Source organism: Castor canadensis, chromosome 19, assembly GCF_047511655.1.
Source record: "Castor canadensis chromosome 19, mCasCan1.hap1v2, whole genome shotgun sequence".
NCBI classification, from domain to species: Eukaryota; Metazoa; Chordata; class Mammalia; order Rodentia; family Castoridae; genus Castor; species Castor canadensis.
This window is the reverse complement of record NC_133404.1, coordinates 4,438,304-4,462,628: the sequence shown is the minus strand read 5'-3', so window position 1 is coordinate 4,462,628 and position 24,325 is coordinate 4,438,304. Positions and strand designations below refer to the sequence as shown.

At 37.5% G+C, this 24,325-nt stretch overlaps 1 protein-coding gene across 4 annotated transcripts in view; it reads left to right on the top strand.

Annotated features, from left to right (window-relative positions):
- The first annotated feature begins 210 nt into the window (after positions 1-210).
- The window catches only part of Nptn (neuroplastin), an 88,579-nt gene continuing 64,464 nt past the window's right edge, over positions 211-24,325 (top strand). For 3 of the 4 annotated variants that reach the window (XM_020165629.2, XM_020165631.2, XM_020165628.2), the window contains exon 1: positions 211-560. In XM_020165629.2, the coding sequence (XP_020021218.1) occupies positions 470-560 (91 nt within the window). In that variant the 5' untranslated portion in view covers positions 211-469. Of the gene's footprint in view, positions 561-612; positions 698-24,325 lie in introns of those variants that run through there. The other variant, XM_074061531.1, reaches the window with a different exon arrangement.

Genomic DNA, 24,325 nt, shown 5'->3' with positions numbered 1-24,325 from the left:
GGAGGCACCGGATTCCTCTTATTTATGGGAGCTCCCCATCCGCAAAGGGGTAAACCCAACACTGACTTGCCAGTCCTCCCGCGCCAGGAGAGCGGGTACAGCCCCGCCTAGCCCTGTCACGTGGCCAGAAACGCCCTGGGCACGTGACCCACCTCGCGCTGGGCCAATCAGCTTCCGCAGGGGCGGAGCTACCGGGTCTGAGGGGCGGGAGCGCCAGGAGAGGCCACGTCTTCTCGCGAGCCTTGCTACCGTTGCTCCTCAGCCGCCCACGACCGGGAGCGAAGGTCTCGCGAGGTTTGGGCGCTGCGGCCGTAGGAGGAGGACGACGGGGAAGGACGGAGCTGAGCCGCGGCTGCCTCCCTCGCTCACTCCCTCGCGAGCTCGCCCGCCCCCTCCCTCCCTCCCCTCCCTTCCCCGGCCCTGGGCCCCGGCTCCGGCCCATTTGCTGTTCCGTCTTGTGGTAGGGAGGATGTCGGGCTCGTCGCTCCCCAGCGCCCTGGCTCTCTCGCTGTTGCTGGTCTCTGGCTCTCTCCTCCCAGGGCCAGGCGCCGCTCAGAACGGTAAGCTGGACGCCGGGGGCGGGCCGGGTGGGGGCTGAGGGCGCCGCCGGCCGGAGGGGGCCCGGGTATGGGTGCGAGCGGCTGCTGGTGTGAGGAGGAGACGCCGGCCGAGGGTTTGGAGAGGCGCCTGTTGAGAGGTGGGGGCGTCCGGTGGGAGCCCGAGGCGTCGTGGGGCATGTCGCTCCGGGTCGGCAAGGGGACGCCGAGGAAGCCGGCGGGGGGAGCTGGAGTGGCGGGGGCGGGCGAGGAGACCTTCGTTTCGTACATAGCTGATGGAAGGGTGGTGGGAATCAGGCTCCGGGAAGGGAACCTGGATCCGGGGCGCCGAGACCGACTGGCATTCTAGTGGGGCCCCGTAACACTGGTGACATCCTTAAAAATAAGATGGAAACTGGGAAGGGGGGGGCAGGGAGTCCCGGAGAACGCCGAGGGTGAGCTGAGTACTCGATCCCAAAGGACGGGTAAGGGATCGGGGTCTGGGGGTGGTGGGAAAGGGGGTGGAAAGATAAGGGAGTGGGTTGACTGCAGTCGGGGACCTGGAGGGAGAAGCAGTGTCTCCCAGCGAGCCGGGGGAAAAGGCTGAGTTTGTTGCGGAGGGTGGAGTGCCGGGCATTCTAGGGTAGTGGTTGGGAGAGCTAAAAGGAGTTTCTAAATAAGGAGAGGAAAACGAGCAGAGGATGGGGGAAGCGTTGAAACTGAGGGAGGGGGAATGTTTATTCGCAAAGTAAGGGTGCCTCGGTATGGAGGTGGGGGTGGGCGAAGACGGAAAATAATGGAAGGGAGTAAAATGCAGTGAGTCGGGGGTTTGTACCGTGGAGGATCTGTCAGGAAGGAAGGGAGGGTATGAGTTGTGGCAAACACTAGAAGACATTGGTCCCGCCTTGGGCAATGCCGGACACAGCTGCCACTGCAGGGGTGGGATTGAGGGCAGTGACTGACAAGAGGGTGTGGATTTTTGAGATTCATCTGAAAGTTTCCGGACTGAAAAGATGTTATTTCCGAGGAATATAAAAGTGGCCTCCGGGATGGGTGCAAGTACAGCGGAAATGTGAGAATGGGGTTTTGAACAGTTCGATAGAGAAGATGGAGAGACGGTAGGGTTAGGGAATCTGAACAAAAAAGAATTGTGCTTGAAGGCATGTGTTACAGTTCGGCGACTGAATTGATTTTTCAGAAGTGAAACTAGGATTGTGAACCTGTCTCTGCTCTTGTGGAAACAACTATTAAGAGGTGTAAAGGTCTTTTAAGACGAAAAAAATATGTACGTTAGTACTGGAGAGTGACCCATAAATTATTTGCTAATTTCTCAGTGTTTCTTCATTGTTACGCTAGAACAATTAAGATTGCTCTCAGTAAAAGACCTGAAACTTAAATTTTTTTTTTTTTTTTTGGTGATACTGGGGTAAAATGACTTTATTAAAAAAAAAAAGAAAAAACGTGATAGAGCCAGTGGAGTTGAGTATTCTGAGAAACTGGGCTTCAAATGCTGAAGATTACAATGAAAATATGTAACAGTATTGAAAAAAATACTAGTTAAATGTGTTTGTTGTACCATGCCACGTGGTCTTTGATTATCACCGCAAGGGTCAGAAAGGAAACATTTTCTGTCCCTTACATTGAATACACTGAGGATATTAGGTTGTTTTCCCCTCCCCCCTCTATTTTCCTCTAAGGTTAAAGTTGATGCGGAAGGCAGGGTAGAGTTAGTCTAATTTGTCTTAGCAATTTTTCTATCGGTCTTAATATAATATAAATTAAGCCAAATTCTGATTTCACATACTCAGTTTATGGAAATAACATGGTTTCACTTTGCACACTAAGTGAGTCTTGATTTTACCTGTTTAATCCTCTGCTGGCATAGCTTCTTTCCAATGATTTATAATTTGGCGAAATTGTAGTTTCTTAGCAACTAAAGCAAGGTTTTGGATAGGCCTATAAAAGACTCAACTGGCTGCTCTTAGTGGTAACGTGTTCCAAATACAGTATAGTACATTTCCCTTGAAATAAGCTTGAATTCAGGCACATGACATGACCTTTAAAGTGAAGCAGAGCCCGTAGGTAACCCAAATGAATGTAAATGAATGAGTTTGAGTTTACATGGTTAAAGATGCCATTTTGTAGTTTCCTATAAATATCTTATGATAATATTCAGGCTTTCAATTGGTAGTAGCCCTGCAGTACTTAGAACTTATGTAATGAAGTTTTTAGTTTCTTGACAGTGCTTTAGAAAGGGGTGCCATGCTCCGGTGTTGAAATGTTACATTTCTATTAAAAGGGTGCTTGGGGGGGCGGTGCGAAGAAGCCTTAAGCGTTTCTGGATTGAGAATGTGGTAGTTTAGATTGAGGGTAGATGTTTTTCCAAAGGTCTCTTTTTTTGCCCAGCCTGGTGGTGCATGCTTCAGTATCAGCACTCAGGAGGCTGAAGTAGGAGAGTTTAGAGTTCCAGGCCAGTCTGGGCTATTACCGTGGGGATTCAGGGCTTTCATTCGAGTTCATTTTGTTTCCCATCCAAATATTTAGACTTGTAAAATCAGTTTCAATTAAGATCCTTTTTTTGTTTTTTGTATGTATCATCAAAAATATAATTTATCTTAAGGGAGAAACTTGTAAGACATCCAAAAGCTTTAGACTAAAACTGAGTATAAACCCAGCAGTAGGATTTGGTGGTCAAAGGCCTAGGCTTTGAGCACTAATAGAACTGTTTTTGAGGTTTGTTTTTGAATTTTCTTGCAGTACTAGGAATCCAAACCAGAGCCTCCTGCATACTGTGCAAGTGCTCTACCATTGAGCTACACGCCCAGCCCAGAACTGGGTTTGTATTCTAACTTTGTGCAGCTGAGTGACCTTGAGTAAGGCCAGCCTCAGTTTTACCTGTGAAATGGGGATTACAGTGAGGTCAGTCCCCTGAGGATGATGTGAGGATTAAATGAGGTAATGGCTGCTTATATTTCAGACTGACATTGTCTCAATGTTAGCTATTATAATTAACCTTTAAAAAGTAGCATTATTTCTTCGTGTATATATTGAACACCTAATTGTTAATGCTTCTGTCATTTTGAATAAAAGTAAATAGGCCATTTGAAGGCCCCACAGAGATTTGTGCTTTTGCTATTTATATAACTTGTATTAGAAAAGTCACCATCTATACTGTGTCTACAGGTGCAAATTTTAGGGAGAAAATTCGTATTTCCAGTTGATTGAGAGAATTTCATTTAAAATGTATTTACATTTTTTTCCAGCACCCTAATATCTTTTCATGTGGTTCAGGTATAATCTTTTCATAGAGTACCACTGTTGTGAATAGTAGAAACAGAATGTAGTACCTGGCACCCAGTGGGAGTGTTACAGATGTTAGCTGAATGAATGAATGTATAAAAATGTAATGTGCTCATACTGAAAATATCAAATTGGATATTGAACACTTCAATGGAAGAAGCCAAGAAATCTAAGGAATTTTGTTATTAACAAGATAAAGTTTAAGAAACCATTTTGCTTGGGTGATGCTAGATAGATAGGAACGTTGGGCATTGTAACAATGCCAGTGTCTGCAATAGGTGATTCATGAGTCTTTTCTGTCAAGTAATGTTTGCTTCAGTTTGGAAATTTACTATTGACTGTGAATCTTCTCTTTGGGTGAGCAGAAGACAAACTTTATCAATGGTAGCTGTGGCACAAATGACATGCTGTTAAGCAACAGATTTGAATATATTAATTCAAATAATATTTGACCAGAATAAGTAGTTTGCCTTTCCTAAGGAGGCAGTATGCTTTCAGCCTCTCAGGCAACTGACTGAAATGTCACTACAATTGTATGACATAATGGAGCACCCAAGCATGAGAACTTTCTGAGAGGAAAGGCCGTATCACTACATCAGGACCTGTTCCTCAGTTTATTTTGCCAGGTTACTGGGTCCAAATTTAGAAACTAAGATACAGATTTGTGTGTGTGTGCATGTGTTGGCAAACAGAGCTTAACTTGTGAAGGTACCAAGGTTTAACAAGAAAAGGAAAGAAATCCTTAAGTATAAGTGGCTTCACAGTTAATTTATTTGTTGCACATTAAGATTATAGTTCATTATAGGTCTGACTTTGCATGAGTTACACAGATTTCATGAGAAATTAGACATTGAATCTTTTTCCTCACCAATACAATTTTAATGTGAAATACTTTCTTTTGTGGAATATATCTCTAGATATTAATAAAAAGGAAACATGTTATTGTTATCTTAACTTTATTTTTTAGTTTGTTTTATTTAATTTATTATTTTTTTGTGGTGCTGGGGATCAAACCCAGGGCCTCACACGTTAGGTAAGCACTCTACCACTGAGCTACATTCCCAGCCCTTAATTTTAGTTTTTAAACAGAAAATTGTCAAAAATGATCAAGTGTTACTAGAAAAGTGCTGTCAGTTTGGGTGTTGTTTTTAATTTTATTAGTTTGAGGAAAGTAATTAGTTTGAAAGTAAGATGTTTCTTATGTAAAATCTGAAACTTTGCTGGAGCTGTGTAAAGATTTTTTACACCAAATGATTTTCGAAGGTGATGAGGTGCTAGTGTCTATTAAAATGAAGTATATAGAAAAATGAGTGACCATGATGAATACCATTCAGGAAATATTCAGTGAAAATTTGAATAGAATTATGTAAAGAAGTTTTGGGAAATGAATTCTGTGAAAAATTTCTTTTCAGTTTGTTGTTTATAGTGAGATCCCAGTCTGGACAGGATCAAACCTAGAGAATAAAGTTGTAAAAGAGAGACAGAAGAAAGGCTGCAATAGGACAAGGAGAAAAGCAGAATGAAAGAATGACGAATGGATCTTCAGTTGAGGAGCATGTAGAAAGACAGAAACTGTCAGAAAGAATATGCAGACCAGAGACCTTTAAAGTAAATTGACCCTCAAAATTAAAACACTGGTGCAGAATCACTTCCTCTAAATTACTGGCTTGACTTTCAGTATGCCCTCGTTGAACAAAACATCGTTTCACATAAATAAAAAAGTAACTGATAACATGGAATTAAATTTTAAGAAGCTTAGATAATGCATTATTTATTTTTATTAATGTGCTGGGGGTACATTGTGGCATTTACAAAAGTTCTTAAACTTTTTTTGAGTTTTTTTTTTTTTTAAGAGTTCATAATTTCAGTTGGTAAAGATCAACTTTAGAAAGGCAGGAAACCCCTCCAGTAAAATTGATTGTAAACGGTTACATTTTATAGGCTATACACAATTGCACTGATTTAAGAGATCTTGTATAAAAACAGCATTCTATTGGTAATGGTATCTAAAGTTTAAAAAGTAAGTACATAAAATGTGTCTGCTTTGAAAGAGTTTATTCAGTTTAGGAGGGTCAGTCAAAACTTATTCCTCATTCCTGTTGAGTATGTTAGCTAAAATTGAAAGTAGGCCTAACTTTCTTTGTTTGCTTTTGTGTGTGTATGTGTGTATACACGTGTGTGTGTGTGTGTATACTATTTATCAGTCATACCTAATTAATTAGAGGTTGTTTTGGCCTAATTGTTCAAGAATTTTTCATTGGTTTATCTGTATGGACATAAGGTTTGCTAAACATTTAAAGACTTTTCTGAGTGTCCACATTTACTGTCACAATTAGAGGAAACGTATTTCATGTTCTCACATGCTGGTTATGCTTTTGTTTTTTCAAATTTTGGGTTTTTTTTTGTTATTTTTTCAAATAAAAACAAAACCCAAATCATACCCATTTTTTAAAAAACAGAATGTGATCAGTTTTATGGAAATATCTTGTGTTAATTTTCTTGTACTAAAAAGTACAAAATAGTATTTCTTTACATATCTGGAAACGATAATGTTTTTACCAAATAATGTTAATTACTGGAGTTTTATGGTATTTTCCAGGGGCATATCAATTTGAAGCAGTCAGCAAAGCAGTTACGCTTTGCCTCCCTTTATAATTGTTACACCAAGTATTCCTTCAAAGTGACTAGACAGTGAAATCTAAATGAGATGACGTGAAATAACTCAGAAAGTGGCAGTGCTCTATATACTATGTAAGGTTCTATTACTAGAGAACATTAGTTTTAATCATATCCAAATGGATATTCACATTCTAGGTGGGCACTCTACTGCTTGAGCCATGCCCCCAGCCTCCAAATGGATATTTACATTCTAAAAGTAATTTAATAATAGCTTTTCTGATAGAATACTAACAAGGCACAATTCCATATGCATCAGGATACATAGAAGACATATAATATGTAAAATACATGCCAAGAGTATGCTTGCATGTGTAAATTATTACTATACCATTTTTTTTCTGATGGTAGCGTTTGAAGACCACTAGATGAGATGATGTCTAAATTCGCTTCCATTTCTAAGAATTACACAGTTCTGTTGTCTTTACAGCTTAGGTTCTGTCTCCGGAGGGTAAAAGATCTAGAGAGATATTACTTTGTTTTAAAGAGTTTTAGAAGCTTACTTTTGGAAATAATAAAAATTGACTGAGACATTCTCTGTTTTGCAATTCTGGCTCAACCTACTTCAGATAACTTGTAGTTGCTGTTTCAAGGAATGGTGTCTGTTGTACAGAGATCTCATCTTAGACTTGGTGGAGAAATTGCTACTGTAAAATAAAAACAATTAAGAAATTAAAATTCCTGCCAGGTAGGTAGATATTTTGACTTTGTTTCTGTTTGTTGATAAGTAGTTGGCTAATGAAGAGACAATGAAACATTTATATTTTTATGTTGTCCTTTGAGGAAGCTTGTTTTTTCATGAGCTTTCCCTGTTTCTTACATCTTTTAGGACCTTTAAACCTGTCCACTGTGGTGAGGAAGGCAACCCAAATGTTACCTAAATTAAACCAAGGAAATTCCAAAATTGATAATCCTTAGAAACAACATGTTTAGAGGACCAGTTTATAAACTTGTTCATTGTATTTCTTTGTCGTCTGTTAGGTCCATTTCTTTCCTTTCTCAACTTCTGCGTTTGTTAGAATTTCAAACATGCAAAAATAGAGCAGGTAATTAAGTAAGCCAACATATGTACTCATCATCTAGTTTCAACAGCTCTCAGCAATATCGTTGGTTATTAACTAAAAAATAACTCAAGAAATTGTTTTACAAACTAGAATTTTCCAGGACCTAAAATACAGTTTGAAGGGCTTTGTTAGTAAAATAGACTATTTGGCTCACATGATGTTGAAATAACTTCAGCATTGCCAGCACTCAGAAGCTGAGTGAGGTAGGAGGATTAGCAGTTCTAGGCCAGCCTGGGCTACATAGTGAGCCTCTGTCTGGGAGAGGGGAGGGGTGAAGTGAGAGAGAGAGAGAGAGAGAGAGAGAGAGAGAGAGAGAGAGAGTGAGTGTGTGTGTGTGTGTGTGTGTGTGTGTGTGTGTGTGTGATTAATGAGCCATGCCACTCAATTTGAAGACGAAAACATTTCCATTGTGGAGTAGTTTTGATTTGTTTCCCCCTCTTTTTTCTTGAGATAGGGTTTCACTATGTAGTGCAGGCTAGGCTGCCTCAGCCTCCTGAATTCTCAATTACGATGTGCACCACCATACCCAGTTTTGTATTTTAAAATTTTTTTTATATGTTGTTGTAGTCTGGGATAGTCTGATGATTTTTGTAAACACATAAGGATTTCACAAAGTATTTGCCAGTAATAGTCTTTATTAGTAAAGAAAACACAGCTTTTTATTTTGTTTTGTTTTTGTTTTTTTGAAGCAGGGTCTTGCTGTGTAGCACTGGCTGGCCTTGAACTCAAAACCCTCCTGTCTTAGCCTCCTAATGCTGTGATTATAGGTGTGTGCTAGCCAGGCAAATGGCATTTTTAAAGTCATATTATGCTGGGTGCTGGAGGCTCACACCTGTAATTGTAGCTACTTGGGAGGTTGAACTTAGGAGGATCAGGGTTCGAGGACAGTTGGGCAAATAGTTCTCAAGACTGCATCTCCAAAATAACCAGAGCAAAGTGGACTGGAGGTAGAGAGACTGCTTTGTAGTCATGAAGCCCTGTGTTCTGACCCCAGTCCCACCAAAACAAAACCAAAAAACAGGTAAAAGTCATACTGTATAGTCATTATATAGTATTTTTTTCCTCCTATTTGAACTTTCAGGAATAAAAGGGAACTCACAGTAATTTGAATATCAAAGCAAAACATAATATTTCTTCCAGTGTGTTTAGTTGTCTTTTAGTTTGTGTTCCTTATTCTCTAGCCCCTGCCTTTGAGTTATTGGTTGAGTAGAGGGCTGGGAGCGCTATAGTTTGAAGTATGACTTGGATACCACAGCCAAAGGAGGGGAGGGAAAGGGAAAGCTCAGTCATCACTGAGATACCTGCCTTTTGTACTTAAGGTCCTAGAGTAACAGAATAATTTTCTTGATTTTGGGCATTGCTTTTTGTAGACAATAAGATATCTTCCTTGTTGGCAACTCTGAGAAATATTTTTCAATCTACAGATTAAAGGAAGTGTTAAATTTAATTTGGAATTTTTTGATTATCCAAGTTTAGCGGGTTTGGGGACCATTACAAAGCAACTAGGAAAAAAATAGCACAGCAGTTTCCGAATTGAAATTATATTCATTAATGCTGTATCTCAAATCTTTTCACCAAGGGAGATGAAATAAATGGCCTTAATGCAAACCAGGAAACTGCTACTGGAAAAGAGCAAATATAAAGAGGTTTCAAATAACTTGCCAGGAACTGTCATTGAATTACTCTTAGACAAGTGACATAGTGATCACATATCAAAATTATGGTACTACTAATATTGTTACTATTTTCTTATTAAGATTGAACTCTTAAAAATTAAGAATACCTTCTAATCACATTTAGGAAAAGGTGCAGATAATTCTATATTGACGGTAATTTTAGGAGAAAAGCCTGAAGGAGCTAAACTTAGGAAAAGGGAGCACTAGGGGGATGTGATTATCTATTAATACCTTCAAGGTAGCAGTGTAAATGAAGTAAGGGAATTAGACAGTCTCCAAAGATGATGGGCTGTATCAGAGAGCAAAGGCCTAGAGCTTAGGGAAGAAAAGCATAGGTTTTAGTATTTGAAGAGGATTTTAATGAAGCCAGCAGAATAGAGTTTTATTTCTACTTCTAAGTAGGGCAAAGAGATGGTTGAGAAGGACGTCAAAAAACAAAAAAGATGTCGTTGTTGTTGTTGTTATATCTAGTACTTCTTTAGGAACTGAATAGGGGAAAAAAAAAACATGGAAAGGAATAGGTTTTTTTCAAAGATTTTTGAAGGATCAGAAATTAGTTTGTTTCTAGTTCTAAAATTCTATGATTGTGAATTCAAGAAAAATAGTAGATTATCTTTGGAATTCATTAAAGTAGCTTTTAGGAGCTGGTAGTAGTACTTAGAACAGGTTTCAGTTTATTGTAACCTTCGTAAGCAACTTTTTTGTTTAGTTATCAAAAACCTAAACTGTGAAATTCTAACTGTTTAATACCCTGGAGCATAACCAGTTTACTAGACCTTGGTTGGAACTTAATAAAAATTGGGCCTTTGGCCATTAGAAATTAGGTCTTTTCTTTTATATGGTAAACATGAGCTACTAAAGCTGTGCCACCTGGAAAAGAACACTTCCATCTAACTTCTAAAACATCATTAGCCAAAACTCTGCTGGGGTATGTGCCCCAGCCTGTCCTTTACAGCGGGAGTTGGTAGGGATGTGAGCTTTCTTTGAAGACAGGAAGATTGCCCAGCTACATTTGAATTTCAGATTAACAGTAAGGAATTTTTATTTGCTAAATCTGGAACTTGTTAAATCTTTGCTGTTTTTTGGCCTTTTTATTTAGAACTTAAAAGACTCAGGTTTATAACTTGAGTTTTGTGTTTTAAAAGAAATCCTTTGGAAGTAGATTTAATACAGACAAATTTATGTTACGTTGCATATTTTGTATGAGAAAATATAGTTTAAGATAGTGATGATTTATTTTGGTTACACTAGCTTATGTTTGACAGAGTAATCTTTTCATTTATTCTCTGAAAATTAAAGCTGCTTTCAAGAGTAGAGGGCCTTGTATTGTTTTCTAGCAATTCCCCTTTGCTTACCTAAAATGTTTTAAAATTTGGGGCATTATTGCCTGATGGTAAAATGGTAAAGATATCTCTGGGGCTGTTGGTAGAGGGCTTGTTCTTTTGTTCTTTTTCAGATTTTGCCTAGAGGCCTGTATTCTTTTTTTTTTTTAAACTAGGCTTTGAACTCAGGGCTTCCTGCTTGCAGGACAGGTGCTCTACCACTTCAGCCACACTTTCAGTCCATTTTGCTCCAGTTACTTTGGAGAATGGGGCCTCTTGAATTATTTGCCTGGGCTGTCCTTGAACCATGATCCTTCTCCCCTCAGCTTCCCAAGTAGCTAAGATTAGCAGGCGTGAGACACCAGCACCCAGCTGAGGCTTGTATTCTTGACTTTGAAGAAGAAAAAAGTATGAGTAGTCATTACTGACCACACCCTTTTCTTCCTAGGGAATTCAGAATAATTTTCACTTGCTGAATTATAACCATCTAATTTAGAGAGTCAAAGAAAGTGAACATTAGCTAGCTCTGCAGGCTAGGGATGCAATTTCTTTACAATTAAATTTCAGTGCTAAGAAAAATCAAGGTTTCATTAGTGGTTTTTTTTAAAATAAGGTCTTTTAAGTAGTGGTGTTTCACTATATATCAATAATTCATATAAACAATCTACTTTTTGTCCTGTTGGACCAGGACAAGAAGTGGTTAGTATCAGAATAATAAGATTTAAACAGTGTAACAGGTTCCAGGGAGGATGAAATTAAGTAACATGAAGCATAATCATAGCTATACTTACACATTTATTTGAAATATATTTAAGACAATTTTAAGTATTCAATTAAAAATAACTTGTGGTGCGCACCTGTAAGCCCAGCAGTCAGAGGCTGAGAGGATCTTGAGTTTGAGGACAGCTTGAGCTACATATGGAGACCCTATCTCAAAACAAAACAAAAATGACCTTGTGGTTTTTATGAAACTAGGGAATTATTGTAGTTTAAATTTGATTTCTAAACCCAGGTGGATACAGTGTTACAGACCATATAAATAGATATACTCTGTTACCATTGTAAATGTTACATGTAAATAAGAACTCTGCCAAAAAGTCTTCTTACAAGCAATAGAGTTGAGTAGAAAAAGCACTGGATTTGGCAGGAGCCCTGAATCTTCTCACTTTCCATTTTAGTTCTTGTGGTTTCCATTTTTAAAATTAGTATTGTACTTAATCCATAAAGTTTTCATGAAACTAAAGGACAATGTAGAGAAAAGTTCTTAATATACTGCTATGTTGTAAAGTGGCATGATTGTGTAATTTTGAGTTTTAGGGCTTGGTAGTTAGAGATTTTACCCTTACTAGATTAACTGTAGCTCTAGTAGTTCATAAGCAAATGAAGAGGAAAGTAATGTTCTCATGAGAAGGACCAGATTATTTCATTGTTGGGTTTTTTTCTTTGTTTTTTTTTTTTTTTGACGAATGATGATGATATATAAGAATGTGCTTTTTAGATTGTTGTAAATAGACCAACTTTTTCATTGGATTGACCTCCTTAAGATTCATATAAAGGCCTACAATCTTTGACATGTGTCTGCTGCTCTCATCTCAAGTTAAATGTAGTCACAGGGACTCTTGTTCTTCTTTATCTCCATTTCCCCCACCTACCAGGTAGGTGACATAAGGTGAAGTCAGGTATCTATCTTATATCTTCCTTTTATTACCAGTTTTTGTAACTCCCCTTTACTGTCCTGAAATGAAATTCATAGGTATTTTTGACCTACCTAGAACACTATTAAAAGAAAGAACCTCAAATAGTATGCCCTCAATGTAATATTAAGGGGAAAATAACTTACAATAAAATGTTCAGCTCAATCTTTAAGTGATTTAGTGACTCCTGATCTACACAGGAAGATATAATACACTTATTTATATACATATATAGAAAAACCAAGAATATGACAGCAACATATGCTGACTGATAAAGACTTATGCTGTTATGGTGAATCATACTACAAGGTGGCATTGCTGTTGATAATGTGGTTTTCTGAGAAGGTCAACAACTTTTGGTAATGTTCCAAATGTAGCAAAGAACAATCTACCCTTATATTACATAGGAATTCCATTCCTGGAATATTGAGTGATGACTAAAACTATGCAAGAACACTTTGTGTTATATTTAAAACAGTTCTAGGCTCAGAACAAGTTTTTCATCTTCTTGACTGTCACTTGAAATGTGTAGGAAGAGGGACAATTCTTTGTTGTGTAAGACTTTTTCCCTGCTTTGGATATTGAGAGTCCTTGAGGCCAGTAGTGTCACCTTAATCATTGTCTTAACCAAAAATATACTCAAAGATTTCCAAAATGCCCTATAAAGGGCAGAATAGCCCCTATTGATAATATCTTTATCTTCTTTCTGTATTTAAGAAGTATCTTAAGATACTGGATTGTAGCCCTTAGTCCAGTTCCCCGGACTGTTGATCAAAGCCACACCTTTTCTGGGAACAGAAAGGGAAGGAGAGCTGCTGTTCCCTTTATTCTTTTTGTCAACATGCCATAAGTAAAGTGGGCATTGCAAATTAATTTATTGTAGGAGCAAGGCAAAAGTACCATTTACTAAACTAGAGAATACATTCTTTGACTGAAAACACTGAAAGTTGGACTTGTAAAAACTCTGCTTGTCAAATAAAACTTGTTTTGGTCACCATTTTGCAGCCTGAGAACGTGGATCAGAATCCTGATTTGGCAAATCTCTCTTAGCTACTGTTTATATGCTTATTGGGCATAGTGCAAAGTCGTAAGATGGTGGCTAAAATGACATTGCACATATGAAGCACCTAGCTTATTGCCTGACACAGGAATGTGCACAGGTATGTGCTTGGTAGAATTTTCTCTCTGCCACTAATATACACTCAGTTATCTTGGTTGGTTTGTTTATTTTATTTTATTTGCAGTGCTGGGGTTTGAACTCAGGGCCTACACCATGAGCCACTCCACGAGCCTCCTGAGTAGCTACGATTACAGGCATGAGCCACCAGTGTCCAGCTTTGGTTTATTTATTTATTTTGCAGTACGTGGGTTTGAACTCAGGGCCTACATCTTGAGCCACTCCACCAACCTTTTGTGATAGGTATTTTCAAGGTAGGGTCTCACGAACTGTTTGTCCCAGCTGGCTTCGAACCTCGATCCGCCTGATCTCTGCCTCCTGCGTAGCTAAGATTACAGACCTGAGCCACCAGCACCTGGCTTATTTTTTAATTTGTTGTTTGAACACTTGCTATGTGTTTATAGTGAAAGGTTATGAAACTTGAAAAATGTTCAATAAAGGAGGTATTAGTTCATACTGCTCCAATTTTTTTTTTTTTTTTTTTGGTCAGTACTGGGTTTTTTGAGCTAAAGTCCTCGTGATGCTTGCTAGGTAGGTGCTGTACCACTCAAGCTGCACTCTCAGCCCTTTTTGCTTTGTTATTTTTAGATAGGGTCTCTCTTTTGGTCCGGGGTTGGCCTCAACTGGGATACTTCTATGGCCTCCTGCATAGCTGAGATGACAGGTGCACCCCACCACACTGGTCTTGGTTTGCTTTGATGTGATCTTGCTAACTTTTGTCTGGGCTGGCCTCAAACCTCCGTCCTCAGATCTCCCCTTTCACAGTAGCTAGAATTACAGGTATTAGCCACTGTGCACAGATTCTCCCCTTAATCCTTAACAGAAACAAGGAAGTAGTGAAAATGAACTTTCTTGGTTAACACACAGCCTGCCTACCATTTAGGATATTTGAACCTGATCACTTAAAGCCATTTGTATTTGGAGGCTGATAACTTACACTAAGCATGCCGATTCTTATCTGTTTCAGGAGCTCATTTTCTTTAGCCTTTCATGTTAGCTTCCAACATTATTCTATCTCAGATAGCAGTGACAGTTATTTGTAGCCCAGACTGGCCTTGAACTCATCCTGCCTCAGTGTCCTGAGTGCTGGGATTATAGATGGATTCCACTCTACCTGACTTGATGGTTATTTTTGAAGTAATTTTGGAGCAGGTAATTTTGCTAGTGCTACAGTAATTTATTGCACCTTCAAAGTTAGATTGTGCCATAGAAGTGTTTTTATAGTTATTTGAGTTAGAGATTTAGCAACATGATTTTTACTAGGAAAGTCTGGTGTATGATTTTCCTCCAGCTATCCTGTGAATGTTTTGAAACCACATTTTCTTGGTTCTTGTAAAATGATACAGCAGCATATATCTCTTGCTGCACATTTGTTTTCCAAAGTTTAACAGCGAAAAGATTTTTTTGTTTAATTTTTTACTTTAGTAATTAAGATAATGATCTAAGTGGTCAAAGCCATCCAAGAAACGTGCTTTATTCCTATCCTCACAATTGTGTTGTCTGTCCATCATTGCTTTCCTTACAGTATAACTTGAGTCCTTTTAAAGAGCTCTATACCTTAGTTTATGTCTATATTATTTTTTCTAAAATATTTTTTCTTCCTGTTTCTCCTGTTTCGATTTTCTTCGCCTCATCCTCATATTTACTTGGTTTTCTCTTATCTATCATCTTCAGTTGTTTCTAGGTAAATATATTGCATTTAAAAAAATCTGTTTTATCTGAATTTGTTTTATGCTGAGGGGTGTCATATTGTATTATATTTGTAATATAAAGGTTTAGTTTAAATGACTGGTATGTCTGAGCAGAAGTATTTGCGTACTGTGACATTTTTGCATTTCCTAGTAGCTGTTTTGTTTAATGGTTTTCTTTTATAGTAGAGTTTTGTAACATGCTTTGTAATCTTTTAACCCCACAGGGTCACAATGTCCATGTTTCTCAGAAACAGCTCAGCTAGTATTTGAGGCCTAGTCACGAGGTAAATTAATTCCTGATGGAACTAAGGACATCAAGGCAGAAAGAATTCCAGGCAGGTGGCTAGAAATGAATGTTGATTATGACCTAAGAGGCATTGGCTGTGGACTGATAAATATTAGTGCTTCCCTGCGAGGCTGCCGCTTACTGTGGAGTGCACACAAACTTGTGTGCTCATGGCATATATAATTTGCTGCCCAGTGGCAGGTAGACATTAAAATTTAATAATGGGATGAGGGTGGTGCTGGGGACAACCCAAATTTACAGCTAGAGGATGAAAGGGAAAATTTCGATATGCATTAAAGGAAAAAAAAAAAAAAACCACTTGCAGAATAGTAGTTGTTGTTGTAGAAACAACATTGCTCAGAAGTTACCAGAAGTAAAAGCTTCTTGGCATATGTTATTTCAATAACAGGCATGTATATTTCAACATCTCTTTAAAGCCAGAAGGGAGAGTGTGTGGATGTGTTTTTAGTGGTGTCTCAGTAGAGTGTCACCTTACCATATCTGTTTGCCAGTGAAGGAGCTCAAGAAGTATCAAGTCTTAAACTCTTAAAACACACCACTGGAAAAACTTGACAAGCCCAGTAGTACTAGATGAACCTGAGGTAGCCAGATACATAAGCTGTCATTAAGATCTATGTAGAGAACATAATGAAGAGTTCAACAGGTTGAATTTTCAGAGTAGATACAACAACCACAGGAGAGAATATTATCAGACAGGAAGGATGAATACCTCCAGCAATGGGTAGTAGCAAATCAAAAATTTGACTTAGAATTACTTTATTCCTTTGAAAGAAGGGAAGATTATTGGATTTTTTTAAATTATGAAAGGAAACATGAAAACCTCATCATGACAGTTAACATTTTCACTTCATGTAATATCCAGGTTTTTGAAGTAAAATATTGAACTTTCTTTTACCCTTAGATTACCACTTTGCAGGAATAAGCACTGTTAATAGTTTGTTGTGCACTTTCAAAGCTTGTTCTGTGTAGACATCATTTATATACTGTGATGCTTTGCATTTAGTAGTATTAACTATGCTGTAATTCATCTTGGTATTTACAGTCATTTTTAAATGTAGTAATTGAAGAGTTAGACTTTCATTATGTAAATCTATGGAAGGACTAGGATATATCTGTTGTTACTAATTGTCACCAAAGGGAATTATGACTACATTCTTGATATTGAAATTGATCTATTGAAAGGGTCTTTCGCATTCCAAACATGGAAGAGCTTCAGTAAATGGAAAAGAACATTATATTACTATGGTTTTTATCCTCAGGTGTACTTTTGGGCAGAAATCGTGAACATTCATATTTAATATCTTAGCAGTGTGGATAATTTCTGGGGAAGTTCTTTGGTTTGATCCCTAGTACCAAATATGCCCAAACAAAACAAAAAACCCTGATAAATCTTTAAATCTTACACATTAGTATCATTTGGCAGCTACACCACCTTTGGCTGAGATAATTTTACCATTAACCAGCATCCCCTGCCTTACTTTATAAAAAAAGTACATAATTCAAGGTCCTACTGCCCAAACCAAAAAAGGTCTCTCAGGATTTTAAATGACATTACACAAAAACAAAGAATCATAACATTTACAAAAGTAATTCTCCTCTTAGTAGTCTCAGACTACTATAATTTTACAAAATTATAAACCGTGGCAGAAAATGGGCCAAGACTGTGTAGACTAGCATTGATTCTCTAGAACAGATTCGGATTATCAAGTGTTCTGACAGTTCTTTCAGAAATGAATACCAAACTCTGCAAAGTAATAAAATGCTGGACAATTTAAACTGTGACATTTAAAAAATTGTTTTAATAGCTGGGCACTGGTGGTTCACACCTGTAATCCTAGCTACTCAGGAGGAAGAGATCAGGAGGATTGAGGTTCAAAGACAGCCTGAGTTCAGTAGACACTATCTTGAAAATATTCAACACAAAAAAAGGGACTTAGCAGAGTGGCTCAAGTAGAAGAGTACCTGCCCTGAGTTCAAACCCCAGTACTACCCCTCAAAAAAATTTTTATATGAAAAATTACTGCTCATAGTTCTTGGGAAAAGTTTGTAAATCACAAACATTGTATTTAGAAATGGAAGTTAATTAAGAATAAAAATTCTTGGGTAGCACCACTGTAATTGCTTGATTTTACACAGTGTATCTTATAGGTTCCCCATAAGTTGAGTAACATAATTCTTAGTTTGTACCTGTTACCCCATCAAAATTATTAATAGGGTGAATGAAGAAGATTAAGGTGAGGGCATATGGTTGGTAGACTTCATATACTTATATGAAATAGAACAAATAAACCTCTTGCAATTGATTTAGTGAGGTGAGGAGGGAGTTGAGGGGGATTGGGGACAATGTAACTAATGTACAATGTAAGTCTAATAGGAAATGTCACTATGAATCCCCCCCCAATAACAAATACATCCTAATAAAATAAATAAAAATAAAATTTTAAGTAAAAAAAAGAATTGTTAATAACATTTGTTTGACTCTTGAAAGTGCTAGTTTGGATGAAAAGTTATATGGTTTCTGTATCTTATTAATGAGTATGATGTCTGCTCCTGGATATTTATGAAATTTCCTCCTATATTGGGTAATATTCTTTACTCTAAAATGAGAGATTTTTGTTTAAATGGAGTTTGGTGGGCATTATGACAGCCAGTAAGAAGTCTGGGAGTTTCAAGGTTTAAGACGATTTAAAGGTTAGAAAAGCATCCTATATTTTCTGTGCCTAAGTCAGAAACAAAAGATAGGTAGACATTGCTAGCATGTCTGGGCAAAAGCCAAATTCTTATGGCTCAAAAACAGTTTTGCATATATGTACCTTTTTCTTTTTTGAATTTGTAGTAGGTACACTCAGACCCACAGCAAATAAATCTCAGTACACGATTACAGGTATTTTCAGTTAATACTTTTCATTTAAAAAAAAAAAAACTTAGTTTTTAGCATAATTTTAGGTTCACAGCCAAATTTGAGTAGAAGCTGTAGACATTTCCTTTACACCCCTGCCTCCTCATACCTCCAGCAGATTGGTATATATGTTACAATTAATAAACCTACACTAATATACTATTATCAAAAAAAGTCTGTAGTTGACATTGGGGTTCATTCGTGGTGTCACGAATTCTTTGGGTTTTGACATTGTAATTTGTCATGATGTCTAAAGTCATATGTATTCACCATTACAGTATCAATAGTTTCAATGCCCAAAAAAACTCTGCGCTTTACCTATTTATCCCTCCCTTCCTCTTAACTCTTGGTACCTCTGATCTTTTTAGTGTCTCCATATTTTTATCTTTTCCAGAATGTTATATGCCAGATTCATACTATGAATAGCTTTTTCAGACTGGCTTTTTTCACTTAGTAATACGCATTTAATGTCCTTCTATGGCTTTTCATGGCTTGATAGCTCATTTCTTTCTAGTGATTGAGTGGTATTTCATTGTCTCAAAGTGTATTTAAGAAAGCATTATTGATAGTCTCTAGATTCATATGCTAAAGTCTGTAAGTAGGATTTCATTCGTTTTTGGTGTGGGGGGGGATGAATGTGGAGTTTGAACTCAGGGTCTTCAGGCTTGCTAGGCAGCCACTCTGCTACTTGAGCCATGCCTCCAGCCCTGTTTAATTCTTTTAACAATGGGCTGAACATATCTTAAATTCCCATTTCATGGTGGTTAATTGCTTATTTCTTTATTATTGTTATTTTTTGGTACTACTCCTATACCTTGAGCTACTCCACCAGCCCTTTTTGTGATAGGTTTTTTTCGAAATAGGATCTGGAGAACTATTTGCCCAGGCTGGCTTTGAACCACAGTCCTCCTGATCTCTGCCTCCTGAGTAGCTAGGATTACAGGAGAGAGCCACCAGCACTTGCTGCTAATTACTTTATGAATGACTTGTCCTGTGAATGAACTATAGTTATATAAATTGTTGAGAATTTGGGGAGAAATTTATACATTATTTATGAAGACAAATAGTGTATAAAACCAAGTATTCCTTGGCTCTTGCTTAATCTCACCATGTAAATTTTTGTCACTATTGATGCCTTTAGTTCTTGGATAATTTGTAGTTTCAGCACATTGAAACTCAGCATATTCTCATTTCATAATTTATTTTTAGAAGTTCAAAGTAAGACTCAGTGAAGTTCTATTGAGTAGTCTCAATTTAAAAAATTGAGATACCATAGGCGCCTAGAGAGGGAAAGGAAATTTCCCTTTCCATGCCTTTGTTGAAATGGAGAGTCTCTTGGTCACATGGCTGTGTCAGTTACATCCTTATTTTCAAAAGCAAATCTGGTTTAATCTTCACAGAAATGTTGAAGAGGACTAGAAGGTGGGAAAAAGAACATAAACATTATAAGACTTTATGAGCTTTCATCACATAAAAGCTATTTCAATTTCTCTAGATATGTCTGTAGCATAATGGCTGTTTCTTTCTGGAATTACAGAGTATAGGATGGAGTTGGTTTATCTTTGGGCTTTAGGCTAAGATTCCATACATTTTTCTTTTTAAAAATTGAGGAAATTTGCTTGGGATTATGTGGTGGCTTCCCCCCCCACAAAGAAGCATTTCCAAAGATGGTCTTTGGAACTGAATTTAAAAAGTACTGTTTTTCTAAAAAGCTGAGGATTCTCTGTAAAGGCTAACTAAATTAGCATCATGCATTCTACTCAAGTGAAGTTCTTAATGCTACTTCTAGTTAGGAAAACAGGCCTTTATCTAAGTCATTGGCATAAAGTGCATGAAAAACAATAAATTTACCTGATGTTAAAAGTGTTCAGATATAGGAAGGAATTAATTCCTAATTTGGTGTATTTTATCCTGGTAAAAGTGTATTACATTCAGTGGTCAATCATTTGGAAAGAAGAATAATTCCATAGAAACTTTCATTCTCAGTCTCTTTTTCAATCTCCCTGAACTATCTCATCTCTTCCCATTGGTTTCAGCTTCTATCTAAGCTGATGATTCTCTAGTGCGTATTTCCAGCCTCTTCCTCTTTCATGAATTTTAGATCCTTATTTTAAACTACATCTCAACAGGATAACCTATTGGTGTATATGCCTTCAGAGCCAAATTCCATTTATGGTATAATGTTCTGCTTTGTGGTGGACAAGTTCACTTGCTTCTGTTTTATAAACGTTTTTCACATCCATCACCTCACCATTCCCACGGCCACTCTTAAAAAGTTCAGATTCATTTTTCATTTGGATTATTGAAGGAGCTTCCTAACTCCTACCTGACTTTGTTCTTATTTCTGACATTCTTTGTACTGCCCCCACTCAGATCAGTCACACCCCCTTGTTCTATAGAAAGAAGCCCAAGCTTGTTGTCAACACTGTGTTCGTATTGTTTCCTCTTCCTTAGACCATTTCTCACCTACCACTGACAAGGCCCAGCAGTCTGTTTTAATAAGCCCTCCAAATAATTTTGATGCATGAAAAAGTGTAAGAATCACTCTTCTAAGGCTGGCAGAGTGGCTTAAGTGATAGAGTGCCTGTTTAGCAAGTGTGAAGCCCTGAGTTCAAACTCTAGTACTGCCAAAAAAAAAAAAAATCACATCTAAGGAAAGTTTTGCCGTTAATATATAATAACAAAGTTCCTAAGCTATTTATATTGTGGAGATAATTTATCAGCTGGGAAGAGTAGAACTAATATTACTTAACATCCTGGGATGTGATTCAAAGATTGACTTTTCCTCTGTGCAGCATATTTGATTCTGTGATGAATGGCAGTTTAAAAAAAGGGCAAGGGAGAGGACTTTCTACCTTTGAATTTTTCCAGATTATATTCAGATGATCAGCTCACTACTTGTTTGTTGTCATGCTATGGGGTATGTGATGATGGATGAATCGTGTTATTTTTAACATTTAATCCGGATTGTTGGTATTTTGTCAAGAGACAGCAAGTGTATTATCAGAAGTTATAATGACTCTAGACAAAGTACATTTCACAGACAAACTGATTAGTGGTGATTAAATTTCTATTAGTAATTACTCAAGGCTTTGGAGAATGGTTCATTTAACTTGTTAAAAAATATTCAGTGATATTTGGTAAAGCACCATAAAGAAGGCTTTGTTTAGACTGTCATGATAGGTATAGGAACCTCTGCCGTGGGATTTTGCAGTCGGTGATGGGGCTCAACTCTGAACACAGCAAGGACAAACAGGAATATATAGCCAAAGTGGGGCGGGGGGGGGGGGCGTCAATGGATGAAAAATTTCTAAGAGTAAACATCAGGAGTAAAGGGATTCTGGTTAAACCAACCTAACAGGATTCTGATTGAAGGGAGACCAGGGTGATCAGACTTCACCTGGCATGGTAGAAAATGAGGAGCCTGATCAGATACTAGAATGGGTGAGTTCTTATTAAAATGACTTAGTTGGATTCTTTGCTAAAAGTTGAATTTTACAGGAACATACACAGATGGTACCAAGAGAAGATTCAGAAGCCCTGCTAAATTTTGGTTCAGCAGAGAGCCTTTGTCAAACTGGAGTACTCAGCACTTCTAGCATATTATTTTCATTATGCCTTTAATAAAACCTAACTGTAGGGTCAACTGAGGTATAGTCTTAAAATGCTCAGTAACTTTTTTTGTTCCTTTGTTTTAAATTGTTTCTGGTCTCAAAGCACCATTTTGGGTGTAGTTTTAGATGTTTCTTAGGTATTTTTGATAGTCTTCTGGACTAAGAGCTTTTGAGCATTTGCTTAAATATGTAAAGATTTCACTTTTTCAACCAAACTTTAAATTAAGAACACTCTTTGAGATACAGACCAGCAGCTTGAGCATTGTTTGTGGAATTAAAAAGTGAATTACTGCTCTGCATGGTGTTTCATGCCTGTAATCCCAACACTTGGGTGACTGAGGCAAGAGGATCATGAGTTCTGAAGGCTAGCCTGGGCTACATAGCAATACTGTTGAAAAAAAAAATTAACTTTTTAATTTTAAAATTAACTTTTTTTTAGACAGCAGGTTTGTGGTTTGTGGCTATGCTTGGACATAGCCTTAGTTTTTAAAAAGTCATGATCATTTTGATGTCAAAGTCAAAATGGGACCTGATCTATTGCATTACTCTCACTTTCTTCTAAAGATTAAGAAAGAAATGTTTTTCTCAAGAAATATCTTTCGTAATGAAACTGTTTACCTGAAGATTCTAAAAACATAGGTTTAATGGCTAGAATGTGCTGATAAATAACATAAGAAGAGATTTCACTCTCTTAGAGTCCATTCAGGTAGCCCTTGGAAAATGTTAAGATATGCAGGGAAAAAAAAAAAAAAAAGACATGCCAGAGAAATGCGAGAGGGACTCACTCAGCTGATTCTTCTCCTTGCTATTAAAAAATTTCCAGTTCCTTCAGTTTCTTAGAACTAGTGTTAAGTATTATATTTATGACTTTTTTTTTTAGTTAGAATTTATTATAAAACACTTTTATTCACTGCTAGCAACCTTATTTAATGTTACTTTCTATTTGAAATGTGTTGAAATTCTTTGGGTCAGTGGTTTTCAGTGCTTTTTTGGAAAATTTAAAAATTCAAATAAAGTGAGTCTAATTAAATAACATTTCCCCTCCATGGGCAAGTCTCTAAGCCCTTTCAACCACTTTCTTCCAACCACTTTTGAAGTACCTCAACAGAACATCTAGGACTGGTTTAGACTATTCTTTAGGTTACAGAGTAGAATGCTTGCATAGCTGCCATTTTATATTACTACGCTTGTAGCTTTACAGGTTACAGAGTTATTTTACATGCATTGTTCTGTATGAACTTCACTTTGACCTTAAGTTAGAAGTTACTGTTCTCCTTTTTCAGATGAGGAAACCAAGGTGAAGAAATGGATAAATCCAATCCAAATGTTCTAAACCATGGCTCATTTTCCTATTAGGTGAGCCCTCAGCTTAATAGTGGACTCCTTATGTGGTCATTCATCTAACAGGGTAGGGTATCAGACCTGGGATCTGGAACACCCCTGAAATTCTGTGCTTGTATTTTTCTAGGGAGAGAGAAGCCCATGGCTTTTAACATACTTTTGACTTTTTTTTTTGGTCTGACTTTTTAGACTCATGAATCTAGGAAGATTATGCTTGTTTAGCTTGTCAGTGGGAATTGACAACAAAACTTAAATCAGATTCCTTGTTGAAGATCAGTCTTACCAGATGCTTATCTTTTTGTCTTTCCTAATATTTTCATAGAGCTTTATATGAAAAATTCCCTTATTTTTTACTGTCTTCTGCAATTAACATTTCTGTTCTGGTTCTCATTTCATTTGAAAGGGTAAGGCTAATTTTGTTTTTTTTTTGGTACTAGGGTTTGAACTCAGGGCCTTCACCTTCAGCCATGCCACCATCCCTTTTTTTGTGATTTTTTTTTTTTTTGAGATAGGGTCTCTTGAACTATTTGCCCGGGCTGGCTTTGAACTGCAGTCCTCCTGATCTCTGCTTCCCAAGTAGTTAGGATTACTGGTGTGAGCCACTGGCACCCAGCTTTTTTGTGTTTCTTGATGTTGGATTCTAAACTAAACCCATTTTGGATGTAGTGCTCTGCGTCCCAGCCTGCTGTGGAGCAGTCTTGAAAGATGGTGCATATGACTTGTTCAGCATTTATTTCTGTGGGAGATATAGAATAATAGGTAACATTACTGAGTGCTTATTATGTGCCAGGTACTGTTTTAAGCTGTATTGTCATACGTAATCTTCACAATGACCCCATAAAGTATTTACTAGCTTCATTTTACAGATTAGAGAGATGAAGCTCAGAGAGGTTAGGTCACTATCCTAAGGTGATACAGTTAATGACAGAACTTTATGTGAACCCAGACAGTCTGGTTTTAGCGTTTGCTACTTTTTAAATCACCAAATAATCTCTCTTGATACCATCTACATTGCCTTTTTTCTCCAA